The sequence below is a fragment of the Lichenostomus cassidix genome, chromosome 5 (assembly GCF_008360975.1).
Source record: "Lichenostomus cassidix isolate B80296 chromosome 5, HeHo_3.0, whole genome shotgun sequence".
Taxonomy (NCBI): Eukaryota; Metazoa; Chordata; class Aves; order Passeriformes; family Meliphagidae; genus Lichenostomus; species Lichenostomus cassidix.
In genome coordinates this window covers 34,355,831-34,383,150 of record NC_139486.1, presented here as the reverse complement: position 1 = coordinate 34,383,150, position 27,320 = coordinate 34,355,831, and the positions used below count along the sequence as shown (strand labels likewise).

Sequence of the window (27,320 nt, the reverse complement as noted above, 5' to 3'; positions counted from 1 at the left end):
AGAGTCAACTGCTTGTAACTTTGCCGGTCTTTTAAGTTTATGGACTAAAATATTCCATGTGCGCTATCTACCTTCAATGTCTGCTTTCAGAAAATGTCAAACAAGACTATTCAGGTATTTTTGAAAAACAGGCTAGGGAAACATAGCTTATTTTTCCCTTGTTACTGATCTCTGGTCACTGCCTCTTTGGATGCATCTCATGCCCTCATCATTTGGCTTTGCAAACGGAAATCTGGCAGATATCCTTTGTGTCAAGCAAGTGCCTTCTGTTATCCCCAAGGTAATCTATAGCTGGCCAACTGATAACCTTCTGAAAATAAAACCCAGTGTGGTACTGCATATAGTACTCTGTAGAGATATGCTTTAGAGTACCCAAATCCTTTGAATATTCAGGCCACCCTGAGCGCAATCTGATCTAGAAAGAAGTTATGATTTTAAAGCTTTGAGATCACAAAAATCCTCTTTTTGGCTCTCCGGTCACAGAAATAAAGCACAGGAAGTGGAAACCAAGCTAAGAGGTGTTTCTTCAGTTATGACAGATGGAGAGGTGTGGCGGCAGAGGCACGGAAAGGGGTTCTGGTGGAAGGGGTGTATGAGTGAGAGCTGAGGTCTGTTGAGGACATAAAGTCTGGGTGGAGACGTGAAGTTAAGAGTTTGGGACAATGTGCTAAGGACATAGATATGCAGTGCAGCTAGCCTAGAGACCAAGAGGACTATTTATAGCAGTGAAATCCAGGCAGAAGAAACCACGTGCATATGGCAGCAGCTTCTCTAGATCACTTAACCACAATCACATTCTGGCTCTGAAAGACCTTTTTCTCTGCTGGGATAGCACCCACTAAGGGTGTCCCAAGGGACACTAACCTGCAGTGCTGAAAGATAAGCCTTGCAAATATTCCTTGGAGACTGGCGCAGGTGTCCTATACGGGAGTTAATGGTAAGTCACTTGATGGAACTGCTCTTATATACCTGTGCAAAAGGGTCTGAGTTCAAATGACCTTTGTTTTCATCCTTTAGAAGGAAAAAAAAAGCCTGTATTGATTTCTTTGGTTGCAATGCAGAGAGAAGTAGCTAAACCTATTAGTTCTTAAACCTGAAGTGGATCTTCCCTCTTTACTGTATTTATTCTTGACTCCACCACTGGAGTTTGACAATATATGTGGAGTGTTCCTCTTTAGCAAGTGTTAGGTACTCCAACCACTACAAACTCAACCTGTATTTCACAAACTGACAGTGTAATTCCCAGAAATAACTAAATTAAACTCTGCAAAATACTTTGCTTTCGGATATGATCTCACCTTAAGTACAGCAGCCAGCAGTTCACTTAAAATCTGCTTAATTGCAGGAAGATGGTTCCTATTCTTGCTCTGGGGTTCTACTTTGGGAAACATGATTGATATTTTAATATAACTGCTGCAGGTTTTTTTCAGAAATTTGATTAAGACTCTCATATATCATTGAACAGGCTTTGTTCTCACATCTCTTGAAGACTCAAAATAATAGGGCAGACTAAGAGAGTCCTGTATTTCAGAAGGCTTGGTATCCTTTATGGTGATGCTCTTCCTCAGAAAAGAGAAAACATGGTAGTGATAAGTTTTGGTTTAAGCATTTGGGAAGAGAAATGACTGGAATATAACAACAACAATAACAAAACCCAAATCAAACAGGAGGTGGCAGTGGGTGGGGAGGTGGTGCGGGCAGCTATGAAAAGAAAAAAAATTTTTTTTTAATAGACAGCAACCTTCTAACCATGCCACTAATGGATGTATCATTAATCTCTGCTGCAGACTGTGTAAATGGTGTTGACAAAAAGCACACGGAGTTTACAATGTCCACTGGAAGAATTAAAAGGGATACCATTACTACATGAGACTGAAAATGTCAGTCATGTGTTAGTAATTTGAATATAATTAACTTCTATGATAAATCAGGTAACATGTGACTCATAAGATGATGCTGAAAATGTAAAGGTTTATTTTAGATTAAAAGTCACCTTGGACTTAATTACCGTAACTTTAATATACATCATAAAAAGAACTGGCTACAGAAATGCTTATCCAAATTTCTCTGAATATATTGATCCTGAGTTTGCAAACTGCACACGCTACATGTAGAAGGCACAGCCCAAGTTTAACCTACGTTTTAACTTGTGTTAAATTTTCAATAGATTGGCACTAAAAGGAGCCATACAATGTGTGAATGTAAGAAGCCTGTTCTAAAGGAACTAAGTAAAGCATCTATATCTCCAGAGCTCCACATATGCTGTGCCTTTCAAGAATGCAACCCAGCATTCCTCAAAAGAGGATGCTTAAAGTATCTTTTTTTTTTTCCAGAGAGATGCTACATGCAGTTTCACTACTACACTGAGACACTAATTAGGATCTACAGTTTCCAAACAATCTCTTCCATTAAATATTTCTCTTCTTTCTCTATAGTCCAAGCTTGCAAACAAAGAGGATTTTCTGGCTTCTCACCAATAAAAAGCTAATTATAGATGGCTTGATAATGTCTGGCAATAATCTGATCAGCTGACTCCTAGTTCCCAGACAACCTTAATGGGATGAAAAGGGAATATCACAATGACAGTACAACTTTCCAGCCAGTGGCTCTCGTTTATTCCTCTCCAGGTACCAAAAAGGCCTAAACATGCCCGTATGTTTCTGCTTGCAGGGAAGCGTGAGGAAAACTAAAATCCAAACTGTATGACAGGTTGTCTCTCTCCATAGGGAGGGAATAATGTTAAATGAGGTGTGGATCCACAAATGTTTGTAGAGCCCAAAGTGAGCCACCTCTTCCAAACAGCCTTCCTCTTCTCCTCAGCCTGACTCAATTTGTGAACAGATACCAACTGTTCCTCCTGCCATCCTGGACATGCTTTCATTCCAAAACATAGTATGGCCTCTTTCAGTTCACTGCTTCTCCTGAATCCTTCATACCTCTTCCAGAAGAAAGACCCTGACTTCATCATTCCAATTAGCTTTTCTAGAAGAGAGAGAGGCAGTAGTAGTGACTGAAGTATGCTGATGCTTCCACCATGGTATATATTAAAAGGTATTTACTAGTTTTCAAAGGAGCTGCTGAGCCTGTGTGTCAGGCTTTTTGTGGCTAGCAGCCCACCCTAGGACTAATATGACCTGTCAGAACAGATCAGTTTAACTTCAGTCTGTGATAGGGTGATCAATCTTGAAGATAAAGGAAAAACAGTAGATATCTTGGCTTTTACACTAGTCAAATGACAAATTTTAGTGACATTTTCTTAAGCAAGTTGAAGTAGCACAGTATAAATGAATAGACTTAACTCTGTTAACATAATCAAAGGCAACATTAAGTAGAGTTTGCACTGATCTGCCTTAAGCCCCATGGTATTTGGTATTGTCAACACAGACCTAAATGACAGACTGCAGACTGTCTTGTCAATTTGCAGGTAAGACCTAGATGAGAGGAGCTGGCATCTATTGGAAGGTAAGGGCAGAATTCTAAAGGATCCTCACAAATTGGTGGTGGTATTCTGATAAAAACAGGATGCAATTTGACAGGGGCAAGTTGAAGGTCCTGCAGATAGGCAGGGAAAAACCCCACTGTGTAGGTACAACAGGGGAACAGGTAGTCGGAAAGCAATTCTACTGAAAATCCACAAGAGGACCCTGACAATAACAAATGGTCCAGAAAGGACAGGGTATCAGCCGTCACAAAGACAGTGAGGGAAGAGAGGCTAACCCTCACCTACACAAAAAGAAAAGCAGCAACTCAAATGCAAAGAAGGGTCTAACCAGGAAACCATCTGTTCTCCTTGTACTCAGAAAATAAGAAGAGGGCTTACATTTCAGCTAGGAAAAACTTTTTAGCAGTAAAGAGAGTGAAGATTTTTAAGAGACTGCTTAGGAAAGTTGTGAAGGTTCCTAGCTTTGCAAGTGCTTAAGAACAGCTTAAGCAAATTTACCTGGGATATGTCTTATGTGTACACTTGTACCCCCCATGGATATGGATAGAAGTCTCTTGACAGCTCTTCAGTCCCATTCTTGATTGTCCTGTGACACTCGGGAGTATGAAAAATCCTGGGTCGTCCTTGGCAGCTGTCATTTAGTGCTAATTCCTATCAGAAGGTCCTGCTGGAGGTTATCAGAGCAACATCCTGGCCAGACATGGGAACAGGTAAGCATTTAAGAACAGCTGGCATGACTACTAGCCTTTGCTATACACATAGCGGTATGTTCCTGTACCTCAGACTTCTGTAGTTTTGAAGAGCACAGTTTTTTAAGAGTGTTCATTATTTCTGTAAGATGATTCTTAAACTACTTCAAGGTAAGTTTGTGGTGATTTGTTCTTCTCTTTTGTCACAAATCCAGTGATGTAATACTGCAGTTTTCCTTCAAAGTGCCAAGGTTTTGAGAAGCAAGGAATTTCAGCTAGCTTTTGATCTGATCCCCATAGCTTCTGTTTTGTAAGAGTATTTTGACCTACCACTTCCTGTAGGTACTAGTCCATCAAATCAAAACCAGAGGCTTACTGAAAATTCTTGGCTTGGTAATATTAAAGCAGTAGTTAAAACCTAGATGTCAAGCAAACAGTTTTTGTCTGAAGCCAAAATCTGCTTCCAGCTGTATACCAGCAAATCCTTATTTTACCAAAATAAAGAGCTTCACATGGAGATTGTCTTAATACTGCATCTTCTAATCTGCATGCCTTTGTTTTTCTCAGCCAGGAGAGGTAGGAGCAAAGTCCTATTAAAGCACTGGTAGAGCAAGAACTTCAGTCAGGTTTTAACTATTAGATCATTTTGATTCTATAAATACTAGCTCCTACTGCAGCCACATTAGAAGAGATGGATGTTCCTTTTATTTGTTTTTGCCAAGGCTGTTATTGTTGATCTGCCAGGTTAAACACCCTGGAGGTTTCCTCCTCTATGACTATCTAGCAATCTTTGACCTGTCTTTATCTTTTAAAATCAGTGCTCACCTAATCCGGTCTAGTCCAGTCAACTAGACATGCTTGGCCTTCAGATCTGTTCCAGTTGCTGTTTATTCCACTGCCTCTTCTGTGCTCTTTGCTTTTGCTCACCTTGTGTTGCTTTACTCTCTCACTGTGGCATCCTCTCTACACTGTACCTTTTACCCCTCTGGCCCTCTGTTGCTATTGACACCCACCGAAGGAATCTTGTCTCTTGACTTGTTTTCACTAGGGAACAGTACACTGAAATTTATCAGAGATCAGCAACACCAGACAACAATCTTGTAAATGTCTGGTGTTCATCAGCAGTTATCTCCAGCAAGTGCTATCAAGTATTTATAATTCTTACCAGAATATATTAAACACTGAAATTAAGGTCTTAGTGGAATGGTGGTATTTTTTCAAAACCCGTATGAGACAAAAAGTGGCTTCTGAAAATCGGGAAACACTTTAGAGGGCGTGGGGGATTTCAAGCTGCCTCCTCTGCTGAAGAGAAAAGCATCCTTTTCTCATAGTGGTTCAAACAACTGACAGCACTACTGTGAAATGCAGCTGGAACAGCTTGAAGGCTCTCCATTGAAGTCACAGACAGTTGTGCATGCCATGATTGCCTCAAGCCTGGTTTACTGCAGCATGCTCAGTTTGGGATGAAAGCTAGCACTTTACCCTGTACCACAAACAAGCCACTATGATGTGGCTGTGTAACATCTGCGTGCTGTGCGCTGTGGTGCCTCACGGTTCACCTCCCAGGACATGTGAAAGAGCTGACCCTTGCAGAGTCTGCTGAGGAGTGGAGAGCAGGATTACTGTGCAGAATTGACAGGGAGTGAAATGCTTTTGGATATTCCTTGAACTCTCCCTATCTGGAAAGATTCATCTGGCAAGATGAAGGGGTCAAATAAGGAGGAATACTTCCTTCATTAAATTAATTACTCATTCACATGATTTTATCTAGGTCCAGTGTAGCCCAAAGCCTTTCCATTTTAATGATGTTTTGAAACAGAGAGAAACCTTTATAGCCTTCGTGGGAGGGATGGAGAGGAGAACAACTGACAGAATCAAAGAGCCAGACGATGCCCAAGTCAACGGTTTTCCAACTAATTGAAGAGAGGTATAAAACAAAGTTCTCAACCTTATTTTCCTTAAAAATGCATTAAACAAACTTACAGGGAAGAGTGGTTTGTCAGCAACAGCAAACTAACCCTGCCTGTGCCAGGCTGTCACCTGCCTGAGCTTTGAGAGAGCATGTAAAGGCAGTTTAAGCGTTACCCTGTTTGTGTAGTTGAGCTTCTAGCATCCTTGCTTCCTCCCTGCCTTCCATTTACATCATATTATTTTAGTATCATTGATACATCTGTCTTCATATCAAATTGAGCTGGCCAACAGGTTTGAAAGTTACTGAGAGAAAACTGACAGGCAGACAGCAGAAAACATATGTACTTATGACTCATTTCCTTTGGAAATCAGGCTGAAAATGAATAAACTAAAGACCAGAGGGATGATTCAGAATATTTTTTGCTTGAAAAAGTCAGGGTTTGAACTATGTAGAAGCACAAGCCAGTTCTCTGATAAGACGTCTGCTCTTTAATATAAGCTGTGGCAAAGTGCTTCAGGTAAAAATCTCAGATTAGTCTCAAAGCCTTCATAAACCACATCTGTGCAATGAATTGCTGGCAGTGCAAGAATGAGGTAGGAGTGCATGTCTGATTGGGGGTAACTTCTACCCCAGCAAGAGAGGCTGTGCTCAGGCACCAGGAACATCAGAATTACTGTACTCAATCAGTACAATTCTCTGTCTTGACTGTGCCTTTTTGGCTAAGCTACGGAAGGGGAAGATACAGTGTAAGAATTATTTGATTAAATAGGTTCTGCTGACAAGGATATTGGTCTGAAAAGAGATCACTAGTAGAATATCTCAGGATTTCATTTCAGAATGGAGCTTATTTAGTGCTTTAATAGCCCTATGCAAAAGTCACAGTCACCTACTGACTGTCAAGTTCAAAGATACTCTCAAAAGGGATGAGGATGAGAATATAAAGAACTACATGACCTGGTACACAGATGTAAATTTATTTGAATAGAATTTGGTGATACAGAATTTAAGACCATGCTCTTTGGGACTAGTAAGAATTTTTGCTAGAATTTGTGAGCTCATGAGCTGGAAAAAACTGAAGAGGAAAAGGATGCGAATATGCCAGCTGATCAAAGAATTACTGAGTCACTTATGTGACATGGCCATGGACAAGGAAATGAAAATCTTCGAGAAGTTTATTCAGAAATTCAAACCAGTTAGCAGTGGTTCTCAAGCATGAAAATGTAATATTTGCTTTCCAGTTTTTATCCTATTTAATAGGGCAGTGAATGTTCTGATAAGCTATATGTCTAAGCCTTCTTTTCCAACCTTATTAGGTTCCTTAACTCCATGATACCTTTTGGCACTGTACTCCAAGTTAATCAGACCTGGGGTTTAAAAATTATTTTGTATTAATCTATTAATTTAATTTACCACCCCACACCATGAGCAAAATTCCTCAGCTGCCTCAGTTTGAGCTCCATCACAGTAGTTAGGGAATGTAAAAAGGAAAATGAATCCATTTGCTTTGTACTTCCAGGATAGGTAAAGATCTTATGCTGCTCTGATTTCCTTGCAACGAACACACTACTGTGTCTTAAGCAACTAATCATTGCAAAGCATTTAAGAAGACAGTAATCTAGGATTTGAATTATGTTAGTATTAAAAATACATGGTAACTAAAGGAGTTGAGGCTTAACTTTGCACCACATTGTTTGATGAGAGGATCGTTGCTACAGGCATGGTACATCAGAGATTCTGATTTGATCCTTTTTGAATCACTACACAACAAAAAAGGTGCCTTTGCAGAACAACAGCTAGGGCTGACTTAAGATGGTTTTCCAGGGCATCCTAAGAGACTCCTTCTCTCATTCTTTCAGCTGATCTTGCAGTTCTGCTTCTTCACGATCAGCTGGGTGGGGTGATGATCTCCCTGGGCAGCCTCTGTTTGGGGGAGGCTTAGGCCATTGCTTGGATTTATTCTCTAAAAGTGTGGATGAAATAAAATCTTTCTGCCCTCTTCCTCTCTGGGAGCAGGAGTGGAGCAGAGGAATGTGAATTCTCAATTTCTTCCCTGCAGCTGGTTGAAAGACTGTTAGATTGTCCTTTATATCATAAAGATGCTTTTCATATCACAGTACGTTTCTGGATTATATGGTGACTGCAGAGATAACACAGTTCACCAGGGATAGATGCCTGTTAGTCACATCGGGCCAGGAATAGACAAAGAAAGCACTGAAGGTCTGATGTAAATTTTCGAGTCCCAGACACTTCCTCTGCTTTTAATTTACTTCCAGGAGTGTATTTCCTCTCCCGTACACCACACTGGGGAATGTGCATGGCAAGGATACCCCACTGCTTGTTTTGTATTCTCTTCTCATTCTGCTTCAGGTAGCAGTAAACAGCTTTCCTGTCTGGAATGGAGTCTTTCAAGCTGGAAAAGGCTGAAGATAAGCAGCATCTAACTGCACTAATCTGAAATCAGTCTTCACATGTTAGTCTAAACCTTACAGACACATCAGATGGGTAGCAAATTTTCACCATTGCCTGATTGGGCTCTACCAAGAGGGCCCTGAACCTTCTTGCTTTAGAGAATAAGGTGACTTATAGCAAGAATAATGTGACTTACAGCAAGAAGAACGTGACTTACACTCAAGGTACCTCAGTTGAGTTTCATCAGGTAGGAAGTTAGCTTTTTAGGTGTCTCTTGATGTGGCCAGGCCAGAACAATGCCAGGGGCATGGAAACTGACAGTTGTAATCAGGGCATCAAAGGAACTTTGGAATCAAAATTTGAGCAACACTAGTTTGGTGGCTCTTTTCTGGCTGACCCAGCTGTTTCTTTCCTGCAGCTCTCAGGCAACTGGATCAACGGCTAGATTATCAGAGTTTTGCTTTCTGCCACTCTGATATGAAAGGAGTTGCTGTTGCCATCGATGCAGAACAATCTACATGACAGCCCCCTAAACTGGCGGCAAGTAAATGCAGAGGGCAGTGCTCCTACTAAAGAAAGAAAAGGAACACTGAACAGTGGCTATAAAAGTAGTTGCTTTAGTAGGGCAGAGATTTGACCTGTCAAATACGGATGTGCTGGAGATGGAAAATTGTTGCCTTGCAAGCAAGGCTCCTGAAAAGCTTATGCAGCAATGTAAGGATGGTTGTTCTCTGCACCCAGGGACATGTACAGGGTTGCAGTTCCTGCCTTGTTGACCATACATGCAAGTGAAAAGGACTGAGATGTCACCATAGTCAGGACCCTGAGACACAAGACTTGTCAGGCAATTACAGTTTTTTTTGCAAACATCCACAACTACTAGAGGTGCAAACAGCATGAGATTGCTTTTTTCCCCCAGACTTCTTCTGTTATCGCAGAACCATTCAGTAGTGGTGACTTCCACTGCCTAAGGCTTTCAAGGGAAGTATGTGCCACTGTGATGGGCAGAGTCGTGGTCATGGCCACACAGGACAAACATGTTAGAATTCATGGCTCTGATTGGAAGAGTTGGTAATTTTATCCAGGTGAGTAACACAGCATGTAAAGATAGGGAATAGAGTCTCGTGCTTGCACACAGTCTGTTGTAGAGAGGTGCTCCTCCTTGTCACAAAAAAACCAGGTAACCAGCGGCAACTGATTGGCTTCCTGTGTCACATCACCCACCGAGGGGATGAGAGGATCTCACTGGCAAAACAGAAATGGGGGGCATCTGGGAAGGGACAAAGCTTTGTGTGGGAGGTCAAAAAGTCTGACATAGTTCTGTTGCAACTGAGACTGCAAGTAAAGGAATTCAAAGGGTAGAGGCATGGACTGTGCAAGCAGCCCTGGCTCCTATGCTGAGAAACATGATGGGAGAACTGGGCACACAGGACAGAGAGAAGGAGCAGCAGATGGTACTATCCAGCCTATGAGCCTCAGGGCAATGGTGTGTCAAGAATTTTGGAAAGTGGGGAAAATGGAGTGGATTTTGCAGTAAAGATCATGGCATCAGCTATTGCCTACGCATAGCAATGGATGAGTTCTGGCATGTCAAGTTATGACAGCTAAAGACCATTGCTCCCAGCTGTCATTTTGCCATAGGTTACCAGAGAAAACATGACTGTGCCTAAACCACTTCCACAAACTGTCTTAGTGCTGTTTGTAGCAGTGTCTTAAACTCCAAATGGCTCTACTGAGACTGGTTTTTCTGCTAGAGCCCAACATTCAATGGTTGCCATTTGCAGCTGTGTATAAAATCACTACTACCCCCTCTCAGCTTCACTCAAGCAAGTGTGCCCCCAGCTGAAGTTACATTCAGCAATTCCAGCAAAGCTTCCAGAAACTGCACTACCTCTACAGCCTTTGTTTAAGAGAACAGAATAGTAGCACTCTGTGCCACCACAAGAAGATTTACCTGCATTCATCCATCAATGTCCTAAGCCTGCTGCTTCCCATCCAAGATGCAGTGCAGAAATGAACAAAAGGAGAGAGATCCCTGAGCAGACATTAGTAATACCTTTCCAGTTAATGATAGTTAATTTTGACTCTTTTTCAAAGCATTTTTAACCCTCAGTATTAGTCACTGGTACGGGCATCTGAGTAAGCTAAAACCAGAATTAATAAACAGTTGTCTCCCTTCTGTATCAGTTTCTCATCCATGAAGTGAGAGAACAAAGAAGAAAATAAATAGCCACGAATTTTTCTCAAAAGTTTATTAAGTATTTTCACCCTTTCTTCATTTTGTTTCCCCCATTTCATAATGCTTTGTTTGTTATTTTCTGTGACACAGTACAATGCCAAGAAGCTGGCAACATTCAGATCTCCCCTTTTATTTACACTGTTTACTGTTCCTTTCCTCACAGCAGTTCCTTTATCATTCTAAAATCCTAATGTGAGAACTCTTGATGATCCTCCATTCTTGGAGCATCCACTGCAATGCTAGAGGACAATGACAAGGAACCTGGGATGCGCTGCTGAACTGATAAGCAGTTCTAAGGGAAAGGCTGAAGAAGGATGTCTGGAGCTGGGTTAGAAATTCCTGGACCTGAGCCCAAGTTAACAGCAAGAAGAGAAGGATACTCCACCTGCTGAACCATGCAGAGGTGGCCCAGCTCCCAGAAAAGGTGATAACCATGGAGCTCATGAGTGTATTTACCAGTTGACTGGGAATGAGCTTTAACACTAGGTTTTACTGAATCAGCTGAACCATCTTCAGCACAGCACTGATGGAAACCTGTGGAGGTGTAAGAGGCTGTTACTCATTGCATAACTTTGGCTGGAGGAAACTCTAGGACAACATTTCAGAAGAGGATAGAGTAAAGTTAGAAGGATGTGCTACTACAGAACTGAGAAAACAGCAGTGTTCTCAAGGTGGAAAACAAGCAGTACTCTTTTAGGTAAATGAACCACTCTGTTCTTGAAGAAACTTTGGGATTTTTGGTATCTCCTATTTCATCTCCCATAGTAAGCTGTAGCTAAACTTTGAGGGATCATAGGTCACCAAGACTGCAGCTCCTCTGGACAGTCTGGCCAGGGGATCTGTACCTTCTCACTACTCTGTTTCAGGCAAATGGTGACAAGGTCATCTGGAACAGGCTTCTCCTTATGCAAAGGGAATTAAATGTGGTTGAAGTAGCTGCAAAAAAATACCCAACCTGCAGAGTCTAGGTTTGAAAAGGATTAGGATGAATAGTGACATACATAGACAAAAACACATCTCCTGCCTCAGCAAGAGATGCTCTCAGACATGTATCACTTAAACCAAGGTTGGTGGCAGCTTGCTACCCTTTCTCTTCCCTCCCTCCTGCCCCCTGGCATCTGGATTTATTTACATCCCACCCTTTCAATGCACAAGACTCCCTGAACAGGGATATTTTTGTTATCATAAATAAAAGGGAATAGGTAAATGCACAAAACTCCCTGAACAGGGATGTTTTTGTTATTATAAATAAAAGGGAATAGGTAAATACCGAGTACTTCTAAAGAGCAATTCATGACAATGGCTTTAAATTCCACATCTTTCCATATCAGAGTTTGGGCCTATCACTAAAAAAACCACACACAGTCATTGATGTTTATTCTCTCTGCAGTTGCACCTCCCTAGAGCAGTAATTGCATCAGTCCTGTAGAACAAGAGGTTTCCAAGCCTTCTGGGCTGGTCAGATGTATCTAAAACAAGAGGGTCAGGAAACACCCCCTGCCAATCAATGAAAATGCAGACCACATCCTGCTGCTCTGTTTGCTGCCACCCCTCTTTGCTGCTGCATGGCATCCCTATTGAGGATGTTTTTTGTTGATGCAGCACATTAAAAAAAAACAAACAACAACACATCAAGCCATCAAGCAACAACCCAAGACTGCTTTAACACCCACAGCACCATGTGTCCTGGTAGAGTCTGTACTTGTGAACGGCTATATACTGGGATGGGCTTTTAGCAGAGACTCCTTGTGATGTGTCCTAGTGGGTGGTCAGTGGAAAGTTTTACCAGCTTTTCTCGTGTTTAGTTACATTTTTACTTGGATTACGTATTAAAAGTATTTTTATTTGGGTTTTTTCAGTGGAACTACTCCCAGAAGTCCATGCAACTGGCAATAATTCGAAGTAGTATCTACATCCCAGCCCGAGGGTCCTAGAACATTTGTATGCTGCGGGAAGTGCCATGTTTTGTAGGACTGTCACTATGACCTTCACATAGTCATTGGAATGGTACCAGTGCACTTTTCTGCCAGTGTAGGACACCAAACCTCATTATCCAGACTGAGATGTATCTTGGAGAGCTTAATTTTTAACATTCTGTGCAGGTATGTGTGCCCTTCTGCCAAGCCTCCTACAGTAAACTGTATGCCTGAATACAGGTGCCTGAATGGGAATATAAACATGCAACATTTGTTTTACATTCATATAATTAATAGCCTTACAGTACTCCCAGGAGGTCATAAATGCAATGGATGGACTGAAGTTTAGGAAAGATTTGGTGAAGATAATACGGCTGATTAGCAGAGAGAGGGAGGATTAGCAACCAGGTCCCCCAGCACCACTCGTCATCCCCAGATCTCTCTCTGGTTCTGTTTCTCCTGCCAGGATTAGCTCTAGAATTTCTGCATGCTTAGGAAAATCAACAAAGGTTTGCTTATCACACTGCAACATTCCCTCACCAGAAAAGCTTAAAACTGTGCTTACCCTTAGCATTTTGCTGCTTTGGAATGACTAGGACTTGTTTCTCTCTGCAAGGCAGACACAGTGCTTCTGATCCTGTAAACTTTTAGGCAGTAATGGTGGAATAAAATAATCATTGCATTTAATGGCTGCATTTGTAGTTGGTAAATGACCCACATCAGCATGCAGTACCTAAAATATTTGAGCTTCTTCTAGATCAAAGATGCTGTACAAATGAAAGGGAGATCAAGACCTGAGATGTATTTGGGCAGTTTGCTTTTCCGCCAGCACACTTTGTACATCCGTTTTTTAAAACTACATTAACCACTATATTGGAGAAAACTCAGCTGAATGCACCATCAGGATGAGATCGTGGTCCTTGTTCTTTATTTTTCAACAGGACTGAGAGAGGCAAAAAGAGGTCAAGTGACTTCCTCAAGGTCAGAGACCATCAGTGAGTCATAAAGAAAGGACTGTTTGCCTTACAACCCTGCATTCATTCTGCAAGGCTCTAAGCTGCTGGTAGGCTTTTTTCTCTGCCTACCCAAGCAATTTCTGGGAGCCTTGGCTATGCTGCTGCTCTTGCCTCTGGTGACATTCATCAGAATAACTTGTGGTAAAATGATGGGATATTGGCAGGCCAACGCAAGAACGCAGCAGCGCAGATGTGAAGGGCAGTCCCTTTAAGGCAAAACTCTTGGAGCTTAAAATGAAGCCCCACCAGCAGCTTAGTGAAAGAAACATGAGCGGCTCTGCCAATGGCAAGTGCTGAAAATCCTAGGCTGATTTAATACAGTAATTTTTTTTAAAATCACAAGAATTTAAAACCCAGCAGATCTTGGATCCTTTGAAATGGGCTAAATAGTTTAGGTTGCGGCTGTGCCACAGAGCTCCACAAGAGAGGGCTTTAGAAAACACACCACATATTGTGGGGCTTTGAACAAATATGAGAGCTGGTCACCCCACCTCACAACAGAATTGCCTGTTAAAGGTGCTCTGCCAAAAAAAATGGAGCTAAACAAGAATCTGTGTGCATGTCTGTGCTTAAATTTACCTTCAGCAGGCAACAACAGGCACTAACAGTTTAGTATTTGCCCACATGTGTCTACTCATATAATCGGTCAATTCTAAAAAAAACCCAAACAACCAACCCCAGCCTTTACCCATGAGATCGCACAAAATCCCCTCTGGGTGTATTCTCACCTATGTGCATATTTACCTGTAGCTGATGCTCTCCTCTGACTTATGCTGCATCTAAACAAGTCAATGTGTGTGCCTATGTAGCTGTGATGCAAAGCATCTCTGACAGGTGGATGTGTGGCAGCCACATGAAAAACGACAGTGCAAAAGCAAGGTGGGCTTCTCAAATGCCAGGCTTAGAGAGTAAGCGGAGGTGCTAAAAGAACTTGATAATAAGGACACCCAGATGACAGCTGGTAATGCTATCGGCTATACTTCAGAGCTAAGTGAAAAACTGCCTTCTCCAGAGTTAACATGTACTGCTGTTATGCTTTCTGCACTATACAGATTTGTTTATTTTAGAAACAGCTCTAGGCACACAGTAGTGCTCAGAAGCAAAACTCTCTGCATCTCCCCTCCTACCCATGTCAAGTAACAGTGACTTCAGCTCTAACAGTATATGCTGGTGCCGCTGCTAGATCCCACTGTGTAAAGAAACTGGTGTCTTTTGCTGCATCACACTTAGAAAATAAAGTCACATATCCTGAAGCTATTAGAAAGGTATGCTAATTATTGTTGAATTTCTGCGGAAATTCCATCTCCCTTCTTCTTTTCTTTCTGACGTGAATTCACTGACCCTCCTGCTAGAATGGGAGCTCTGTGACTGAGCTAGGAGTAAAAACACTGCAATTCCAGTTTAACTGCACACTCCCCTCTCTAGCATGTAGGGCATTTCTTTAAAATTGCTTGCAGATAGCACAGCAGATACACACGAAGCTACGCATTTCCACGACAAGTGCTATTCTCTGCTCTGTGCATGCCATCTACTGAAAACATGTGACAGCCGCCTGTGCAAAATGACAGCTTGACCTGCTGTGAGGTTATCCCAGGAAAAGCACAGCTTGTAAGTCCAGGGTTAATTATACTCACCTCCTCCTGTGTTCATACTGTTTAAATTTAGGAAAAAATCTGTTCGTATCTACATTAAAGATGGAGAATGTTTCTCACACCAATTGCTACTGCTGACAAGATCAAATACAACCAACAGTGACAAAAAAGCCTTGCACAAACCTGAAACCATAAATAAATGAGATGGACAATGACACAGAACAACTCCATCAGCAGGAGTCAAGACATTTCTAGCAAGTGGAACTTGTGTACTGGCAAAAAGTGCCTCAGGAGCAAATTCCGTTCCTTCCTCCCACTTCATTTACCTTCTACCTACCATGTCTCATTTGTATCTAGCACAGATAGTGCCTGTGAGCCCTTTTTCAAGCCCAGGAACTCACCAAGCTTTATTGTTCAGAGTATGATGGGCTCTTTGTGTAGCCCTGCCAATCTAAATGATCCTTGCCAAACACAATGGATTTTAATAAACCTGTGAACAGAAATTTGTAGAGAGACAAAATTACATCTGTGCAATTATGGTATCACTCTGAAATCTCACTTGCCTCTCCCTCTATGAATTTCAATAGGCTTTCGAAGGAAGAGTATTTGGAAACATGATGAAAAGGAGCTAAATTGTGCTCCCCATTACATCCCAAAAAGCATGATGAATATAAGAGATTGGCATGCATTATGACAAGAGAGGATGCTGGCTTAGTGTTTTAAACCATTCACTTTATACTGCATCTTTTTTAGCACTAGAGAACAGGAAACAAAACTAACCAAATCTGTCTAGAAAGCCAAAAGCTAATGTCCTGATTTGCACCATTTTTAACCCCCAAGGATATAAGCGACCCTTCATCCTTCTGGAAAACAGCAGAGCTTTTTTAATGTTGTTATTTTGTGTACCTTGTCCAAGTTATGAATGATCTCCTCCCTGTATGTACCTAGGCACAAGTTTTTGTTGTAGACATGCTTTCAGGCTTGGAAAGAAAAAAAAAACGTGCTGCTGGGGACTGAAAATAACCTCTGATCCTGCAGCTCTTTGGATAAAGCATCTTGAAGTCAACAGGAGTTCTCTTTCTGTAAGGACTTCAGAATCAGACTACAAAGTAGTTAAACCCCCCCACCATTCCTCTCCATCTTCCTGCAGCACTTCTAAACAGATGGCAAGCAGCAAAGGGAGGCATGATCAAATGCCTACTGACCACAGTGATGACTGGCACCTAGTGAAAAGCCAGGACTGTATTTGCTTTCGACTTTAAGTGCTAAGAGGCAAAAAAATTCTTTTTATATCTGGTAGAACTATTTGGAGCCATTGCAGTTGTGCCCAAACCCTTCCCCTTCCTCCCCTCAAATGTGGTAGAAGAAGTCCTTTTCTCTGTAATACCGTTAATTACAGACACCAAAGCCGGAGCTGTGGCGAAGGGACTGAAGGACATCTCGGGCTGAGGGTACAGCGCAGCAAGCAATCTTGGCCATTTCACACGCCACGATTTCTGTCAGCCGGAGCGCCCCACGAACGCACCGCCACCCCGCCACCTGTCTGCCGGGGGAGGAGGGCACGGATTCATCGGGGGCGGATGGAGCCGCCCGGGGAAAGGGCTGGGGGCCGCGGGCAAGCCCGAGCGCCAGGAGCGGCCATGCACCCCCTCCCCAGCGCTGCCCCGGGCAGCACCGCTGTCCCCAGCGGGAGCGCGAACGCGAAAATGGAAGCCAGCGGAAGGGAAGAAGATGCGGCGAGCGGAGCGGGGCGGCAGCGCTGCTGTGCGGAGGGGGAGGGAGGTGTGCGCGGCGCAGGTGGGGACCCGCCGCCTCCCGCCCGCGGCCCCGCTGACCTGCCAGGCTGTTGTAGCAGTCGACCTCGATGGCCTCCACCGCCTGCCGCTGCTCCTCGCTCAGCCCCGCCGCGGCGGCGGCAGCGGGAGGGCGCTGCCCGGCCGGCTCCTGGCTCAGCAGCAGCAGCAGCGCCTTCAGCTCTAATAGGGCGCGGTGGTACTTGCCGATGGCCTCCCGGAATTTCTTGTCCTTGTAGCACTGCGCCCCTTCGCTCTTGAAATCCAGCGCCCGCCCGATGAGCTCACCCGGCTCGGCGCTGCCCGCCGCCGCCGCCCGCGGCTGGGCACCGCCGGCGGGGCCGTGCCCATCGCCCGCCCCGCGGCCGCCGGCGTTCAGCTTGCCCGCCGCCGGGCTCGCCCTCTCCATGGCCGCGGCGCCGCCCGGCTTCCGCGCCGCCCTACGCGGGCGATGCCGCGGCGCCCGCCGCCGCGCTCCCGGCCTTGCTCCCGCGCCGCTCCGCGGCTCCGCCGCTCGCTCCCATCCTCCGGCGGCCGCCGCTCCTCCTCCCTCGCCCCGCCGCCCGCGGGGCGCCCGCCTCCGCCCGCCCCCGCCGCCCGCCGCGGGCACCGCCGCCCCCTGCTCCGCTGCGACCCCCGCCCGGCGCAGCGCGGGGCGGCAGGGCCGAGCCCCGGGCGTGGGGATGCGCCGGCTCCGCTCCCCGCTCTCCGCTCTCCGCTCTCCGTTCTCCGTTCTCCGTTCTCCGTTCTCCGTTCTCCGTTCTCCGTTCTCCGTTCTCCGTGCTGGCCCAGCAAGGGGTGAGCATACGCCCGGACCCTCAGCTCCCCGGACTGGCCGACCCCACAGATGCCCCGCCCGGCAGTCCCACTCTCCCTCAGACTGGGCTCCCTTCAGCCCCCACAGCCGGATCCCTTCTGCTCCTCTATGCCTTGCCCTCCCCTACCTGAGGCTCTTGCCTCCCTGTTTGCGGGCTGGGATCCCACCTCCTCCATTCCCCTCCTCACCCCAGTTTCTGACTCCATCGCCTCTCCCAGATCCCACCAGTGGCCATCCACCATCAGCACCTGTTCATGGTCCCTCGAGATGTTTTGGTACATGTACTCCATATCGCTGGGCAAACAAGTGCCAGACCGTGAAGTCTCCTGTGTCCTCTGTATCAGGGCAGCAAAAGCCAAGGCCCAGTAACTGCCCTGGCACCAGCCACTCGGGGACTTGGATTTTCCTGAAACAGATTTTCCCATGTGCCACTGAAAAATGCATCAATGCTCACTGAGGCTTGGAATATGTCCTGGTTTGGGGGTATCAGTGGGGAGTGACTCTCTTCCTGCAGACCAAGAGCTGAAGAGCTGTGCACAGCACCAGGCATTGTTTTGTTAGGCCTAACACTATGTCAGCATTGAATATTAGACCAGTTGGATGTATTTTGGGTGCGTTGTTGCACCAAGATATTTTGTAGGTCTTACTCATGCTTAAAAACTAGAGGATAGATTAAAAAAAAAAAACACAGTGAAATTTTTTTCTCAATAATATATTTGGATACATCTTTTCTTTACCCATGCAACTCTTACATGGTAAGGTTGCAACTGTGGTGCAATGTGTTCAAGCTTCCCTCTGCAACCATGAGGACATTTTAAAATTGAGACTTGAGTTTTTCTTTGGGGTATGTACAGCCTGCTGTGGTGGCATGTGGTGGTGCAGTGCTGGGCAGACTGGGATAGCTGTGTAGCACAGCTCCATGTAAAGGTATTAATGCAGGTCTGGGACCGGTGCCTGGAAAATTCTTTGTTAGCAGGGCCAATGAGTTTGGGCTTTATGCACTGGTAATGGGAGTCCCTGCTGCTAAGTTTCTGGACCTTGTTGAGGTTGTGGTCACAGTGTGGGATAGACAAGCATCTACTCACTTGAATCCAAAAGCCAGAGCCACAAGGAGAGGCAAATAGCATCTTACGTTGTGTGATAGAAGTACAATTTTGAAAATACTTTCACAAGAGAAATTATAGCTAAGATATTCAGCAGTGATTACATTATTTTAAGTGCTTTCATTTCCGGGTGCCCTACTAGATACATCCTCAAGAAATCTTACTTTATGAAAATGGATTTACAGCATTTTCAGGTACCTCAAGCCAAGAATGGGATAAATTACTTACAAATCTTGCTCAAAATACATGTGATCTGAAATCAGGAAATCCTGGGGGGCGGGTGTGGCGGTGGTGGATATTAGTCACAGTAGCTAGAGTGGAATTGATGTGTGGAACCTAAATATTAAGGAAGGAAAATTCCTGTAGGGACATTTGTTTAATCTGTCTGCTAGTCATATTGCACAAAATAAGTTTTAGTAATTTCAGAGGTTTCATTGTACCATTATTGGTTCCTACATGGGAGAATTCACAAGGACAACATGTATCTCTAGTGCTGGAATGCTGACTTTGCCAGAGGAAAGGAGATTGCCACAGAGGATTAATTGCTCATATCTGAGCAGCTGCAGAAGCTATTGAAGAAGGGACTGTTTTCTTGGAGGGTGATGTAGCAAAGTGACATTGGGAGTTAATGTTGCTTCCCTTTTTCATTGTTTGCCTGAGCCCATGGACTTACGTGGCATGGGGGGCACTGAGACATAAGTGACTTTTTCTCCTCTCCCACCCCCTCTGCTTTAAGAGATCTTTGAGATTTCTTCCTTTGGTTACTGATCCACAGTGGAAGTCTGAAACCAGCTATGAAAAGCGTAAGTTTTCTTACAGAAGAGTTTGGCAGTGGCCATTGGCATTATGGGTGCAGATGTGGTCAGAAATGGTCACAAAATACTGATAAAACTGTGTGGTCCTTGCATTATGACCTGCACTGAATATACCTAACTGTGGCTTAGTGCCAGATGTTGCTTAGGCACCCAATGAGTTTTCCACCTTGTAGTTCTTCCTGAAATGTCCAAACTCCCTTCCTGATATTCCTGGTGCCTGTGAAGATGAATGCCAAAAGCGTGTAAATCCCAAAACAGACCCTAACAGAAGTGTCTGAATTATTGCTGTTTGTTGACCATCTTAGACTCTTCATTGATAGCAAACAGTTTCCCTCAGCTGAGAGCTGGATCTCTCCGTCAGAGAATTCAAAGCTGCCGTAAGATGGACAGGATGACTGGCAAAGATCAGTTTAGTTCACCAGATCCTTCTTCCTGGAGAGAAGTTAAGTAGTATTGGCTGCACTAAAATATTTAGGTAACATCACACCAGTCATGGGATCACCACATTGACCAGAGCATAAGAGAGTGTTTTGGTTTGTTTTTCAAGAGGAATGTGGTGCTTGGTGGAAAACATAAGAAGCTGACACCTTTCTGAGTCAGACAGAATTTGTGTTTGAGAGATGCCTCACATTTCATTTAACATATGACGTGATACTCAGGTCTAGATTTCACCTGCCTGGGGTCCACTAGACTCCCCATACAGGCTTGCAAATGGTCAACACCTCTAGTGATATCCAGCTTGAAAACATGACAGGAAGCATCCAAAAGAGTAAGTTTACATGTTACATTGATACACTGAGCTGTGAAATAAAGCATACATGTGTTCAGATAAAATTAAACCAGTTTGCAATCATTATCTGTGTGCCATGAGATGAGGTCATGGCACTGGCCAGTATTAGCTATTGTGCCTGTCTTTTGTCCAGTGGTGAGGGTTTTTCTGTCCATAGAAGCAGAACATGCTTATCTATCCCATTCTGTAATAGATGGGATGTGTCTGTCTGTCTGGATGCCCCCAGGTGCTGTGAGTGTCTAAAACTGCCTGAGTGTGCCTGTCTCTCCTCCTCCGCACTGAGCTTTCCTTAGCATGTTCCAAAAGCGTACACTTGCATTGCTTAATTATTATTAATAGTAGTATTATGCAGAGATCACATGCTTCATAGGGGTATTTTAAGATCTGTGACTCATTAAACCATAATTTCCTGTTCACAGGTTACCTGAAGAAAATTGTCTTTGTGGAGTCCTGTTCATGGTTGGAAGATGTGTTCTTGGGGAAAATGGTAAATATTGAGAAAAAAACTGGATCTCACATATCTGTGAGCTGCCCCAGCCTTCCTCCAGGTGCAATTGTTTCTGCCTGCACATAAGATGATTAATTTACAGGCATATGGAACAGATTCCCTGCATTTCAGGGAATCAGTGTACTGCTGTAAGGGAACCGGAAAGGCTCCTGAGACAGCTGAGGAGGTTGGGCACTTGGGCTCTGGTAGGGCATTGAAGGGCTGGAGAAGCTTTCCTAATGAAGACAGGCGGAGAGAGTTGGGGTTGTTCAGCCTGGGGAAAATAAGGCTCTGGGGGTACTTATTGCAGCCTTTCAGTACCTAAAGGGGGCTAAAAGAGAATTGGAGAGGGATTTTTAACAAGGGCATGTAGTGATATGAGAAGGAGGGGTGGCTTTAAATTGAGAGTGGATTGATTGGACATAAAGAAGACATTTGTCTGTGATGAGGGTGATGTGTCTATGATGAGAGTGGTGAGGCACTAGAACAGGTTGTCCAGAGAAGCTTCCAGAGAACACATCCCTAGGAGTGTTCAAGGCCAAGCTGGATGGGGCTTTGAGCAACTTGGTCAAATGGAAGATGTCCCTGCCCATGGCGGGTGGGTTGGAACAAGATGATCTTTAAGGCTCCTTCCAACCCAAACCATTCTATGGTTCTTCTAGATGGATGTGAATCCACTGTAGCATTTATGCTCTTAGGTGAACTTTTTATCAAGTGGAACTCTAAGGACTGCTGTGAGGAAGCAAGTCCATATACATTGAAAACCAGATATCAATTTGGAAAGCAGTATGGCATGTGAGGCCTCAGTCCAGTTCTTGTGCATTCATTCATGTCGATGGGACTGTTGACCACGTAAGAGTTGTTTCATCAAATCCTTCATGCCAAAGCACAAGCCTCACCCATTTCCAATTGTGATGAAAATGATGTCAATTCCATGTGAACAGGAGAAGAGATCCCTCATTGCCTCTATTCAACTGCAGAATTCCCAAACAGCAGCAAGCTTCCAGCATACACAGCTGCTGCTGCTGCTACAGTCTGTCACCAGCTTAGTCAATCATCCATTATTTATTTCCAAACTGTATGTAAAGCTCTGCAGTATAGCCTTTTATGCCCATACACAGGGAAAAGAAGAGAAAGAACTTCTGAAAGGCCAGGAGAACAAAACCAGAGAAGCTTCTTAAATCCTTTGTTGGGGAAATTGTCTTACGTAGTTATATCCAAGGAAGAGAGGAAAGGGAAATAAAATCACATTTAACAGAAGGTGTCACCTTGGTACAAATTTCTTTGATCTCTCCATATAATTTATTGCAGTCAAAAATTGCTTTTTAGAACACGAGGTCCTTTGTTTACAAGTGTCCATCAAATGCAACACACTTGGAGAGTACTGTGCATGTCTTCTTCCGCAGTCTGCATTCTGTGATGGGTCAGTTGATCCTGCAGGCTGTTTGAAGCCTGCTGACTGCCTGGTTGAGAATGGTTAATCAGGACTACAATGAATCTCCCAGGAATAGTACACAATCAAGGAAGAATAGCCCCAAAAATGTTTGCAGGCAAATACGAGAATCTCCGTGACAAGCCACTGCTTGTGTATGTGAGCAGCATCTTTGTCACAAAAAGTGCTTGCAGACAATACTAAGAGGTGGATGGTTAAACAGAGCAGATGTTCAGAATTAAAATGACTGTTCAAATTCTGGTTTTAGCATTCTGGATTATTTCTTTCTTTTTGGTAAATGCGGTAACAAATTGCTAACTAAGAGGTTCACCCATAAACCCAGAACAGGTCAAATCAAAACAATTTAACATCATTCCCTGTGTTTCTTTTTGCATTTTAATTAAAAATGAGTACTCTGATTTGCAGAACAGTCTCACTGGAAGGGAATGCTGCCAAAAAAAGTTTGAAAAACACTTTTAACCTCTTAAAATCAGCTGTTGACAGCCCATCTATAGGCTGCAGATACAATCTCTCAAGCAAACCCCAGTGTTCTGGATAACTCTTGCACTTTACTCAGGCTAGACTAAAGAGCAGCAAGGTTGATTCCTCTGTTGGGTGTGAAAAGAATAGATTTGGAAAAAAATCACACCCACATCTTGCTTATTAGATGGATATTGAGAACCACAAAGGAGGCACTCCTATATCTTTCAGCCCTCATTTTTCCTCTATCTTATCTTCCAGCATCCAAAGCTGTCCTCATTCTGAAGGCACATCTATGCCAGGCAAAGGAGAGTGGTGTGAGGTTTTTAAGTTAGCAGTGACCTAGATTTGACTTGAGAACAATGCTTTTTCTGAGACCCTAAGGAAGCAGACCCTCCCTCCACTGTCAGTTGCTGCTGCCCCAGGGAGATCTGCAGAACTGCCTAATGCTATGCCACAGCATTATGAGCTCGAGTTACTGCGCATCAGCTGTTCCACCAGACTGGCAGGGTGCCTGTTCTGACCCTCCATGAAGGTGAAGGCACTCATTCCCGTAAGCTGAAAGACTGCATATTGTGCGGCATTAGTGGGGAATGAGAGACTGCATAGAAGCAGTTACTGCAGGTCTGCTCATGGCTGGCATCCTCTTACTGCCCAGGTAAATGGCAAGTAGTTCAATGTTAGCAAAGATTGCTTAACTAGTGACCAGGTGACACTTGGCGTTCAGATTTGTACAGGAGTGAGGAGTAAGTCACCTGGGTTTGAGTCTAATGAGACAGTATGTAAGTGTAACTGGAAACTCAATTACTGAAAAACACAGAAAAGAAATCTAAAATGCACTGATTCCCCGTGAACTTTGAATTGCTGGCACTTTGAAGAGAAACGCCATCCAATGATCACCAGCAGTAAAGCCTGTTCAGTTTGTGTGTCCACATTAAGATTGTTTCCTAGTCTTTACACCATGCTTACACCTTCAGGATCAAGCAGTGATTGCAACTGCACTCCAGGATAAGTGCATATGTATCATTACTTGCCCATTACCACACCAGCACCCTTGGGTTCAACTTGCACACACAGCTGTAACTCTCACACAGCTGAATTCTTCCATGGTATCATGTAGGCACACATCAAAAGTGCATCCATCTATCTATCTATCTATCTATCTATCAATCTATCATCTATCTATCTATCTATCTATCTATCTATCATCTATCTCTAAGCTTGAAAAATCATCTCACTCTCAGTTTTTGTGCCTTAGTCTCTGTTAATGAGATTAAAAATGGCATGTGGGAGCAAATGAAAATGCTTGTGCTTCTAATGGCTTGCTTTGTGCAAGGCACAGCTATTCCCATCTTCAGCTGAACTGCAAGAGGAAAACTATGAGCAATTATTTTACAGAGCAAGCAGACCTGTTAGAGAAGTGTCTACCTCTTTAATATCTGGTCCGGCAGTGTGTGAAGGAGTTCAGATCTCACAGCAAGCAGACTTGTCTGGAAGGTTCCTAGTTTGGCAATGTCTTTGAAAACCAGGGCTTACATGAATAGTCTTGCATATCCCATCTGTTTTCAATGTCTCATGTCATGGGACAGTCTTAGCTAAGGTAAAGATTCAATGTCTACCAATTTTGTCATGCCTGAGAGGTACCAAACCCTGGCCTCTGGGAAGGCCCTTGCTGTGCTAGACGTACCTGACGGGGCTGATGTCAGAGGGAGAGTTTGTGCTGTTTTCCTGAAGTCCCTGCAAGTTGTTGATGGTGATCAGAGTGGCCTCTGAGGAGAAACAGTCTATTTCAGGAAGTGTGGCTGAGGATACAGCAAATGGTACTGCCCCCTAAGAGAGCACTTAGCCACTCTGTCGGCAGGCTGGCAGGCCCAGCAGCTCAGTTAGCTGTGCTATCTTTGGAAGAGAGGTGAGATGAAGGTGTTTTATGGTCCTGACCTTTAACATGCCTCTGCTGTTATTGAGTTTGAAGTGTAAACTGCAGGGCCTGGGTCAAATTTCAGTGTAAATGCATTTGCACTTGCTTTTCCAGTTGGATATAGTTATTCTGCTTGCTTTTCTCTCTCTCTCTGAACATGCTGAGGGTGCTGCAGTGCACAGCTAAGCAGATGGCTTACTTCATCCTAGAGACAGATCCATTTCTGAGCACGGGGATTCTTGTATCTAAAGAAGTGCTCAAGTGAAACCATTTGAGTAAAAGCTGCAAGGAGATCGTTAAGCTCATTTACCACATATATGGGTGATTTGCTTACAAGAAAGCTTGCAATAAAAAGGAAGAAAAACTATGAAAGAGGAATGCTTCTTGCGGTATCTCCAACATTCATCGTGCAGCATGTGGGGTTTTCCTGAGGACGTGCATTCCCAGATTTGCTACAAACAAATTTGTGAGGTCTGGTGAGCACAAAACCCCAGGCAGTGTGGTCACAGACTTGCCATCTGTGTGTGATCACAGTAGCATCAGCCCTGCAGTTCATTTGTGAGGTTCTCAGCTTTCTAATTTTGTTGCAAAAATGGTTCTGTTCCCCATCCAGACAGCTTTCCAGGCCAGACCTCATCTCCCAGGACACTGCAGTGATGGAAAGTGGCCAGCATTGTGTGGTATCAGTGTAACTCTGTGTATACTGAGAGCTTAAATGAACTTGGAATGAGGAAACATCATTGCTTCATCCTGCAAAGAGAAGAGAAATTCTAGTGGACCTTGATGTATGAAAGATTTTCAAACCCATTTAGTGGGTCCACATGATATTTTCAGTGTAAGATCCCAAGTGTGGACATGGAAGGATTAGTACTCTCCCTATTTAATCGAAGCTCACTGAGGATTTTACTGCAGAAAATTTATTTAGTGGTTCCTGCAACACACTGTTATTGCATTGGTAGACTCTTAGAAAGGTATTTCTTTCCCCATAAGCTGTTTGCACAGCTTATATTAACAATACTGCCCTGAGGAGAGTCAGATGAGCAGTCCTTATGGACCTATATGTCTGTGCACACCTGTCACAATAATTTCTTAGCCCTGAGCAGAAGTGTCCTGGCAGCTCAGGAAAGGAAGGCTTCCTGGTGTTGAGAAGACTGAATAGAAACTAAATGGACTATTTTCCTCCCAAATGAAAATATCTGTATTAATACAGATTTTTAAAATTACTCATTGACCATGCCTCTATTTGCTTCTCTGATTGCATGTCCTGTCAACTAACTACCCAATGACTACAGTATCTACACTTCATTTAATTCTTAACCCATTTGTTTTCAAGTAAGTGTTGTTTGCTTATGAGGATCAACCTAGATAAATCTCTCTTTGGGCTGTTTCCCTCCTTCCTTCATGAAGTTGTACAATTATTTGATGTTTTTCATCACAGTTCTAGGCTTAGAAATAGCAGTACTTAAAAGTGCAGAGCAGTTAGAAGAATAAGCTATGTTTGACCTTATTACCAAGATTGCTTATTCTGTACTGGGAGGCTTTGGGATTTTGTAAATTGTACTGAATAAATTTGATTGAAGAGGACTATAAAACATATAGTGTTTTATACTTAACAGATAAACATATGCATTTTAACAAATGAAATCCATATAGAAAGAGAAATGTGGGATGGATGCAGCTTTCCATGTCCACTTTTATAAATGTTCAAAGACAGAGGAGACATTTGATCTGTCATAAAAGGCAGTATGGATGAGAAAGTAGAAAACCCATGAGCAATACAAAAATTCAGGCTACTGTATCCTTGATACTCACCTGAGAATCAGTTTGAAGTGATCAGTTATTCTGCCCAGAATAGAGTCCAAGGTTTCATCTCAAAGGCTAGTAAGCCATATAATGTTCCTCTCCACTCACCTTTCCTTTTTACAAAGGAACAACAACAGAGAGTTGAATAGATGGATAATATTGATGGAAAAGATACTCCAGTCATCCTGGAGCTAAAATCTGAAAGATACTGATTTCACCACAAGTCTGATAGTGGATTTAAAAAGGCAAGGAAATTCATTTAACCTACCCTTCCTTAAATTAAAATCTTGTTACGACTTGGAATTAAAAAAAATAATAGCATGATTGAGAGACTTGGTAAAGTGTCAGACACCAAACAAGGATTATTTTGGGGCTGAACAGCTGTATAAGACTGCATAGCTTGGTAAGGCTCAAGCTGTCCTTTTTCAGTACAAAGCGCCAGCTGATTTATAAGGACATTTCCTGCTGGGCAGAAATGCCATTTCTGACATATGCAATTTTTTACAGATGCAGTGCTCTATATGTGAACAAAACACATTGCTGCTGCTTTGTCCCATACTGGAGAAGCCCATCATGGAGAAACAGCCCTATTGATGAAGGGTGATCATTGCCCTGCCTTGTGTTTTTTCCCCTCAAACAACAGTCTATACTTCATGGCACTGAATCA

At 43.6% G+C, this 27,320-nt stretch overlaps 1 protein-coding gene and 2 long non-coding RNA genes across 5 annotated transcripts in view; 2 read left to right on the top strand and 1 right to left on the bottom strand.

Moving 5' to 3' along the window:
- The window catches only part of LOC146436321 (uncharacterized), a 45,714-nt gene extending 28,657 nt beyond the window's left edge, over positions 1-17,057 (top strand). For all 3 annotated transcript variants that reach the window (XR_014852627.1, XR_014852626.1, XR_014852625.1), the window contains 3 exons: positions 9,425-9,537; positions 10,855-11,388; positions 12,551-17,057. This is a non-coding gene — a long non-coding RNA (uncharacterized LOC146436321). The remainder of the gene's footprint in view (positions 1-9,424; positions 9,538-10,854; positions 11,389-12,550) is intronic.
- TTC9 (tetratricopeptide repeat domain 9) overlaps positions 1-17,417 on the bottom strand; it is a 28,494-nt gene extending 11,077 nt beyond the window's left edge. The window contains exon 1 of the mRNA XM_085062203.1: positions 17,051-17,417. Within this exon, the coding sequence (XP_084918329.1) occupies positions 17,051-17,417 (367 nt within the window). The remainder of the gene's footprint in view (positions 1-17,050) is intronic.
- A 338-nt stretch (positions 17,418-17,755) lies between these two features.
- On the top strand, positions 17,756-22,656 carry LOC146436319 (uncharacterized). The gene is made up of 3 exons (XR_014852624.1): positions 17,756-19,731; positions 20,953-21,020; positions 21,683-22,656. It is a non-coding gene; the product is annotated as an uncharacterized LOC146436319 (long non-coding RNA).
- The last annotated feature ends 4,664 nt before the right edge of the window (positions 22,657-27,320 follow it).